Below are 9291 nucleotides of genomic sequence, written 5' to 3'. Positions count from 1 at the left end.
AGGCCGGTGGTGCCCCTGGCAGGCCTGTGGTGTCCATGGCAGGCCTGTGGTGCCCTGCCCTTGCTAGGCCTCTGGTGGCCCTGGCAGGCTTGTAATGCCCCTGGAAGGACTGTGGTGCCCCTGGGCCCTGACGAGCCTGAGGTGCCCCTGACAGGCCAGTGGTGCCCTTGCTAGGCCTGTGGTGCCCCTGGCAGGCCTCTGGTGCCCCTGACAGGCTTGCGGTGCCCTTGGAAGGACTGTGGTGTCCCTGGGCCCTGACAAGCCTGAGGTGCCCCTGACAGGCCCGTGGTGCCCTTGTTAGGCCTGTGGTGCCCCTGGCAGGCCTCTGGTGCCCTTGCTAGGCCGCTGGTGCCCCTGGCAGACCTCTGGTGCCCTTGCTAGGCCGCTGGTACCCCTACGCCCGGAGAGGACTGGTGCTCCTGAAAAGTCTGAAGTGCCCCTCGGCAGGCCCGTGGTGCACCTGACAGGCCCAAGGTGCCCCTGCGAGGCCGGTGGTGCCCCTGGCAGACCTCTGGTGCCCCTGGCAGGTCTGTGGTGCCCCTGGCAGGTCTGTGGTGCCCCTGGCAGGTCTGTGGCGCCCCTGGCAGACCTGTGTTGACTGGTGCCCCTGCTAGGTCGCTGGTGCCCCTCACAGACCTGTGGTGCCCCTGGGCCTTGACAAGCCTGAGATGCCTGGCTATGACAGGCTCGTGGTGCCCCTGATAGACCAGTGGTGCCCTTGATAGGCCTGTAGTGCCCCTGGCAGGCCTCTGGTGCCCCTGCTACCCCTGCGCCCGGAGAGGACTATGGTGCCCCTGAAAAGCCTGAAGCCTCTCGACAGGCCCGTGGTGCCCCTGGGCCCTGACAGGCCCAAGTTACCCCTGCGAGGTCGGTGGTGCTCCTGGCAGGCCTCTGGTGCCCCTGGCAGGTCTGTGGTGCCCCTGGCAGGCCTGTGTTGACTGGTGCCCCTGCTAGGCCGCTGGTGTCCCTCACAGGCCTGCGGTGCCCCTGGAAGGACTGTGGTGCCCCTGCCCCTAGGGGTGCTCATGGGCCCAACAGGCCCGTTGTGCCCCTGACAGGCCTGTCGTGTATACTTGCTAGACTTGTGGTGCCCGTGGTGCCCCTGGCGGGCCTGTGGCGCCCCTACAAGGCCGTAGGTGCCCCTGACAGGACAGGTTTGTGGTGTCCCTGGAAGGACTTTGGTGCACCTGACAAGCCTGAAGTGTCAAGGACAGACCCTTTAGACGCCAGGGTCAAGTTCGTCGGACTGACAACGATTTGCTTACCTGATAACGTTCCTGGTAAGTACTCACTACTCAGCGTCCACAACATATATACACATAGCACATTCATATATACCTACTTGCTTACAATTGGTAAATGTGGTTCTGGCTAAGAGTTAAGATACTGACTAAAAATAAAAAATAAAAGAAAAAAACTGAAAATGGGGGCACCACCAATTTGAAGTGGACGAACTCCGTTGAGTTTTTAATTTTGGGTATAGGTAGGGGCACCACTTCGATTCATGACCCTCCCCTTGGAGTTTTCCTGGATCCGCCCCTGGCGACCATGTCAGGCGCAAATAGGAAATACAAATAGAATAGTTATATGAGTTGCGACACATTTTTAACCGCCATGCTGTGCACAGTTGAGCGATTCACTATGGGAAAACGGCAATCAATTGAAAAAGGAATGTCGATTCAGAATAAAAAAGGTGCATCATCCTAATGTGCATCGCTTTTCATCAGAGAGGGCCCAAACACACACGTTTTGGATAAGAAACTCGTCATTTTTATTTAAACTCACCTGAAACATCCCACCAGAAACATCGCCGACCGGAAAATAATTTAATTTGATAACCAAAGTATGGCTGACCTTTTGACGATGTTTTTACCCCGTTTTCTCCTGCCAGTTTTTCTGTAGGGAGATAGGTCGCAAATAGGAAAGGGTCGCTAATTAGGCACCTTACCCTACACTACAGTCATTAGCGGACAACTCAATATACCCTGAGCGGACAGTAGCGGCGGAGGGGGTACTGCCGACTTTTGGTCCCATTCTTTCCATGCAACGCCCATAGGGCTAGGTAATGTTGAAATGCAAAAATCAAAGGGGGCATGGTGCCCCGGTGCGCCATCGCCGTTCCGCCGCCTATGTTAGCGGAGCCACGGGGGGGGGGGGGGGCAGGCGGGGCAGCTTGCCCCCAACCTTCGAACGGGCGCCCCTGAGATCGATGCAGATCCGATGAGATTTTAGGGTCAGACATGGTCTCGAAAAGTAGGTCATAGGTCAAAGGTCATTCGTCAGGGTCATGCAATTTTCATGGTAGATGTAAAATTGAATAAAACGAGGTAACTTAAAGGTTTGTCGCAATCAGCCGCTTTTTACGAGAGTTATTCGCGAAATACCGAGGGGGTCCGTTCAGGGGCGTAGGCAGGGGGGGGGCCACTGGGCCATGGCCCCCCCCCCCCCTTGGGCGCCGAAGGCGCCCTTTGCGATTGGAGGGCGCCGAAGGCGCCCTCCAATCGCAAATGCAATTGTGATATAATCGAATCGAAAAACAATCGCGACTGAAGGGCGCCCTCCAATCGCGAATGTGTTTACAGGGAAAATACGGATGGAGGGCGCCCTCGGAGGACGCCCATTCCAAATACGCCCTCCAAATACGGTTGGAGGGCTCCCTCGGGCGCCCTCCAACCACATTTGTAGGCTGTAGCTCTCTAAGCGTAACGGTGGTCGCCTATGTAAGCCGCTGTCCTGTAAATAAGCGCCCTCTCACCCGAAGGCGCCCTCCTGTAGGTCGCCACCCTGCTACACATTGCCGCCCTTCTGCTGATCGGCTCCTCATAATTATTGGCGCTCTCCTACCTATTGAGCCCTCATGTGAAATTTTGAAGGCCGCCTTTCTCCCTTTTGGCACCCTCTTGTTCAGTGCCGCCCTCCTACCTATTGGTTCCCTAGTCCTTCCTGTTGAATGTTAATCGGGGCCCTTCTCCTATTGGCGCCCTCGTGTAGATCGCCGCCCTCCTAACCACTGGCACCCTCCTGTTGATCACCGCCCTCCTATCCACTGGCACCTTCCTGTTGACCAGCGCCCTCCACACAGACGCCCTCCTGTTCGTGTCATCCTCTTGAGCAAAGGCGCCCTCCTCACCATTGGCATTGCCACCCCCATTTTAATCGTCACCCTTCCGCTCATTGGCGACTTCCAGTTGATGACCGCCCTCCCACCTATTGGCGACCTCTTGTTGATCGCCACCCTCCTATTGGTGCTCTCCTGTTCCTCGCCACCCTCTTACCTGGTGGCGCCCTCCTGTTGATTGTTGATCGGCGCCCTCCTACCTATTGGTGCCCTCCTGTTGATCGCTGCCCTTCTATCCATTGGCGCCCTCCTGCTGCTCGCCAACTTCCTACCTATCGGTGCCCTACTGTCGAAACTCGGGATGTTGATCGGGGCTCTTCTACCTATTAGTGCCCTCCTGTGGATCGCAGCCCTTCTACCTATTGGCAACATCCGTTGATCGCTGCCCTCCTATCATTTATTTACTCCTTTGGCATGTTTTTCAACTTAGTCGTTCTATTGCACATAGTTGATGTCTTGCCTGTGAAAACTGTCACAAATGAACGTGCATTCAGCACAATGAAAGAAGTATCTATACCTACCAAAACTATCTACGCTCTACGATGCATAAAACACGTCTTTGGTCTTAACGGATTGATCCTACTTTACGTGCATCATGGCATCTATATGGATTACGATTAAGTATTGTCAACAGGTTCGGGCGCAACAGCAGGCATCTGAAGTTTCGGTGATTGAAACTGGTTATGTGGGTACACTGTATGCATGCATCTGTGAGAAGGCTATATGAAGGCTGGTCTGAGGTAATTTGGATGATGTTTACGCATCTCGCGCTCCGGTATCAATCCGATACGGTGATCTGGTGCGTAGATATGCCACCGCCAATAAACTTTTATACATCGACACCCATGAGCCAAGCTTTCTGTACAGTTTGTGTGGCAGCAGCCCGACCAAACCTTAGGTATTTTTTACACCTTCAAATTTGGTAAAAGAGCGAGAGGAGCTTTGAACAGTGATCGTATAAAAGGCGTGCCTAAAAAGCGGAGGAAAAGGTTGTTTTCACAAATTTCGCGCGCCTTCGGCGCAGCATTTCAAGAACACTTGACCTTTTGTGACCTGGAGTATAAAGAATACACACGATGCAAAATCAATGCAGCACGACCTATACGAGGTTACGCAAAAAAAACTGGTGGCATGGTAAAAAACGCCTCCCAACCCCCCCACCCCCACTGAGCGATTTTTTATCTCGCGACCGTATGGCGCCCTCCTTGGGTGAGGTGGCGCCCTCCAAACCCTTGGCCCCCCCCTTCGCGATTTTCTAAATACGCCGCTGGGTCCGTTCGACCCCCCCCCCCCCTGCGGGCGAGGATTAAAGCGCTACAGGGCTGTTGAGGGCCGCGCGAAGGCTCCTAAAAAGTCCCACTGATATCTAAGAAGCTTCCGACGCTATAGCTTCCAACTTCCGAGAGATCCAAGCCGACCTCTGAGTGCCATCAGGCCGGCATCAGTGAAACTCCAGTCTCCCACTGCTAATCCAAGCGATCCTAAAGGCTCAGGAGTCAGGCGCAGGTCTTTGGGGGCCACTTTGGTTGGGCAATCTTTCCGAGGGCCTCCGCCGGCCTTAACGGCCCCATACTGGCCTCTGAGGGTTCCGTTGGTGTCTACTGTCTACGGGCCCATGGCAGTCTCTGAGGGCCCAATTCGACTTTGAGGACTATACATACCTACGGCAGGTCTTTGAAGGCCTACACGGATTTTCTGACACGATTCTTCGGAGATGTCTGAAAACCTTTGCTAACCTCTACATAATAGCGTAGCCGAGCTCTTGAGCCAACACCAGATTCTTGCAGACCCAAACCGGCATCTGAACTCTGAAGTGTCACATTTGTCTCTGAGCAGGGCTGCATGATCAGGGTTTGACTTTGAGTCAGTCAGAGTCGATAGCTCTGACCAGAGCCGGAGTTGATTTTCCGCCCTGAGGTTAAATCTGAGGGAGCACACTAGAAAGAAGGTTTGAAGGGCTATCGAATGCGCTTTGTCGCGGCTGGCTCTATTGGTTCCTGAGTTATGCACCGGTGTTTCGAAAAATGTTGAAATATAGGCAGCATTTTACCTTTGATGGCCTCTGGTGACCTGACATTTCATCTGACCAAAAAATGACAAAAAGTGTTTTAGTCCTTATTTTGGACGTTCTTTCGAATGCCGCTTACCGCGTGTCGCTAGGTGGCCCAGGAGCCGTGTTAGAGGGGGGGGGGGGGTTCAAAACCTTCCCCCAGCAGGGCGTGGAAATCCAGGACCCCCAGGGGGAGGGGGGGGCGGGGGTAAAACGAACCAAAGCCAACAACAAAATGCCGATTTTCTGGTAGGTCGAGCATGACGGTCGGCCCAGCCGTATGCAAAGCGTCGCTACTGGCAGCGGCGCCGGCTCGGCCGGGAATTACGCGATGGCGTGCCAGCTCGGCGTCGCGTTCGGTCCGCGCGCGGAGAGGTCCGTTGGCGGCGCCAGGTCACCCGGGCGACGGGTCAACAGGGTGACTGTAAGCGGCGGTCAGCGGAGCGGCAGTCAGTCGTCCCTCCACACCGGGTCACCATGGCGGGACCGTGGCTGGCGCTCATCACCCTAGGTAAGTTACATATAGCTACCCACTGGCCGCTTCGGTTCGTTTTCGGTACCGCATGACATGAATATCAAACAGCACAAGGAACTTGAAGACCGATAATAAATTATTATTTATTATTTACCTATTATTTGTTCGGATCTCTCTCCAACGGGCATATATTTTCATTACGTTTCTCGAAGAAGAAAATGAAAAAGCAAAATTGAAATAACTTTTATAACCTGTGCAGTGTGCTACCTATTTTGCAAGTCCCACGAAGCTCCATCGAAAGCGCTTCGGCCATTTTCGAGCGTAGGGTAGACCGGGGCAAGTCGCCCCGCCGAGGTAAAACGCCTCACCGATGTTTCTCGGAACTGGCAGAGTTCTGGGGAAACATCCTCTCTTCTATAAAAGGTGCACTATATGATCATTATATGAGCAGACTGGAAAGAAATTGTGATGACTCTTTCGGGAGATATAGCCAAAAATGTGTTTTTTGAGTGATTTTTATGTTTTGTTGTCAGATTATGCATCATGGCGTTCTTTTATGGTCCACATCAGGTTAACGACTTTTATGTATTTTGAACAACTATTGTCTAACGCTTATCATGCCGGGTTGGTTCGTGTTAAATTATGTCTTGCTGGAGTGCAAAGCGTTGTTCTCTGACCGAACTACGTGATGGGGTAAAACGCCCCAGTAGGTCGCGGGGCAAAAAGCCCCATGGGGCGTTTTACCTCATGTGTTGTTCGGGCTACCCACTTTCTAATGTTCGGTAGCTGGCGAACAGTAAGTTTCTATGCCTTTATGTGTATTTTTCTCAGCAACTGGATGGCGAAGGAAGTATTCTGTAAACATTTGCATTGCAATAATTTATTATTTGGTCTTATGAGGCAGGCGAAAAACCTGCTCATACAATAGTGTCATAGCTGAACACCTGACAGGATGGAATGTGCTAACTTCAGAGCCGTGCCTCCAGAGGTCTAACGGACCTCTCACATAAGATTAAGCCAACTACCATATTAAATCTGTAATCCAAAGTATGGGGCTACTTGCCCCAGGCCGTGGGGCGTTTTGCCCTGGGGTTGGGGCAAAATGCCCCATTTGCAGTTGCTTCACAAATCACTTCCTAGCTTGGAGTCCGATCATAAGTGAATGAATTTGAGGGGTGCAATTTAAAGTAAAATGTCCAAAGAACGCATTGAGCACAAATTTGGCCTTCCAGGTGATGTGGGACAAAATTTATGCAGCAAAATAAATTATCTGGGGCGTCTTGCCCCAGGCTACCCTACCGATTAAACCGTTTCCAGTTTTACATGTGTGAGACCATTGACTGGTTGACTGATGTGATGGTGTGCTGTGCGCAATGACTCATGACTAATCGAACGATGAACAGTGGTCTCATGCCACCTATCGTTGATGCGCTAGGGGAAAAATACAAAAAGCGCGTACCTATTTCGTCGCCATTCCATTTGTGTACGACATATTTATACTTGATATCCATATTCCTTACCTTCACGTGACTGCAGTGCTACAAAGTGTTCAGCGTAGTGCACTTCTCGCGATGACGTCGCCTGGGATTCCGACGACATGACGCCTTTCGGTCGAGTCCGTCCTTATGTCTTTCTGTCGCACCGTGATCCGTTACCCGTTACGACGTCGGAGCAGTCCTCTAGAATCCGCTGTGCTGTCCTTTAGGTAGGGGAGAGTGGGGTAAGATGCCCAGGGTGGGAAAGACGCCCCACCCCCCTCTAGCGGCGAAACAAAGAATCGAACCTGGAAATTAATGTTCGTAGCATAAAGCGGAAGCCTGCCTTGTTAACTGCACAAAAATTTGCGAAGCTCAGTTGGGCAACGGCTGGCTGGTGATTGCATGTTTTTTATTTGCTGCTTTCAAAAAATATTTTGGTGTCAAAACGTTGTAAATATCAAAGAAGGTGGATAATTTTTGCGTCCCTTGCTATAGTCGTGATACATTAGCATGTGTGTACTGTGTCCCAAACAGTTTGTTTCAGGGTGTAGTTGTATGGCTAACAAAGTGTACTGATTTAATGTTACTTCGGTACCTTGGGGTAAGATGCCCCCTGTCCTGATGGGGAAAGACGCCCCCCTAAATCCGTAGGCTGTCCTTCAAGCAGCCCGTCAAATAATTTATTACATACTTGTGATGAGAGACAAAAGCCGATCTGGGACTACTGAGAGTCCAGTACGGTCGGGTGCTCCCCATGCCGGTCTCTCGGCCCACACAGCGACTTTTTGGGCGGTATCTGACTCTGAGAGCCCTCATCCTCATGACGGCCTCTGTGGGCCCCATTATTGGCTCCAGGGCCCCTCACGACATCCTTTGAGGGCTCTCACGTTGGCTCCACGGGCCGCGCTGGCATCTGAGGTCCCCACGATGGGCTCGAGGGCCCTCAAGCATCATGAAGACCTATAAGGGCCCCGCAGTGGTCTCCGAACGCCACCACGGAGGCTTGTTTGGCCGCGCTGGACTATGATGGCCCTAACGATGACCTCTGAAGCCCCTTACGACTACTTTTGAGGGCCCTTACGATGACGTTTGGTGTCTACTGCAGGTTCGAAGGGACTACTGATTCGTTCAGGCGATTCACGTGCCCATTTATGTCACTTATAGTGCAGGGGGGCATCTTCCCCAACGCCAGGGGGCGTCTTTCCCACCCTGTGGGGTAAGATGCCCCCTTTCACTTCTTCAGGAAAATGCTTAATAGCAAAAAAAGTTATCATATTTCAAGCACGAAAGTGTGATATTTTTCGAGAAAAATGATGTCGGCTTCCGTTGAAACTCCAAGTTTTTGCTTTCCGATCGTCATTTTCGAACAATATATGATATAGTAAAACCCTGGGCATCTTTCCCCACTCTCCCCTACTCTTTTCACCGTTCAACACAGCACCTCCCGATTATCCCGGCACCTCCACCTCTCGCACGCCCGCCCGGTCATGTAACGCAGACACCGTATAGAGATCCCTCACCGTCACATCCCCACTCGTCCGACTGCGGCCGACTGAGGCGCTGGGAGCGGACCACGCACGGTGCGGTGTCGTATCGCGCGGTAACCTGATCCGCGAACGAGCCGGAGCCAGCGAGGCGGCCGCCGTCGGTCGTCTCACACCCTCCGTCCGTCTCTCTCGACTTCTCGATCCCATAGGGAGGGGGTGCAGTGCCACTCGTGCATAAAGTCGTGATACGACCGGCAGGGGATGATTACGTACCTAATCGTTATCCTCTGGGCTTGGGTAGCTCCAGCTGGTCGTACCTACTTCCAGTTTATTGAATGACTGGCCATTTCCATTTCAAACGTAGGTGATAGAAGTTATCAAGCAATTTCATTTCCTCCCCTCTCCTCTCCCTCTCTCTCCTCTCCCTCCCTCCATCCCTCTCTCTCTCTCTCTCTCTCTCTCTCTCTCTCTCCCTCCCCCTCTCCCTCCCTCTCTCTCTCTCTCTCTCTCTCTCTCTCTTCCTCTCTCTCTCTCTCTCTCTCTCTCTCTCTCTCTCTCTCTCTCTCTCTCTCTCTCTCTCTCTCTCTCTCTCTCTCTCTCTCCCTCTCCCCCTCCCCCTCCCCCTCCCCCCTGGCCGCTGAACTGAGAGGCGGATGTTCCCTCAGCTGACCGGTGGGCCGGTC

The 9291-nt window shown here is 52.9% G+C and overlaps 1 protein-coding gene across 1 annotated transcript in view; it reads left to right on the top strand.

Moving 5' to 3' along the window:
• The first annotated feature begins 5645 nt into the window (after positions 1–5645).
• The window catches only part of LOC122372388, a 32211-nt gene continuing 28565 nt past the window's right edge, over positions 5646–9291 (top strand). The window contains exon 1 of the mRNA XM_043349520.1: positions 5646–5679. Within this exon, the coding sequence (XP_043205455.1) occupies positions 5646–5679 (34 nt within the window). The remainder of the gene's footprint in view (positions 5680–9291) is intronic.

The sequence above is a fragment of the Amphibalanus amphitrite genome, unplaced genomic scaffold, assembly GCF_019059575.1.
Source record: "Amphibalanus amphitrite isolate SeventyFive unplaced genomic scaffold, NRLGWU_Aamphi_draft 001355F_arrow, whole genome shotgun sequence".
Lineage (NCBI taxonomy): Eukaryota > Metazoa > Arthropoda > Thecostraca > Balanomorpha > Balanidae > Amphibalanus > Amphibalanus amphitrite.
Note: the sequence above shows the minus strand (reverse complement) of the source record. Positions and strands in the feature narration are given on the sequence as shown.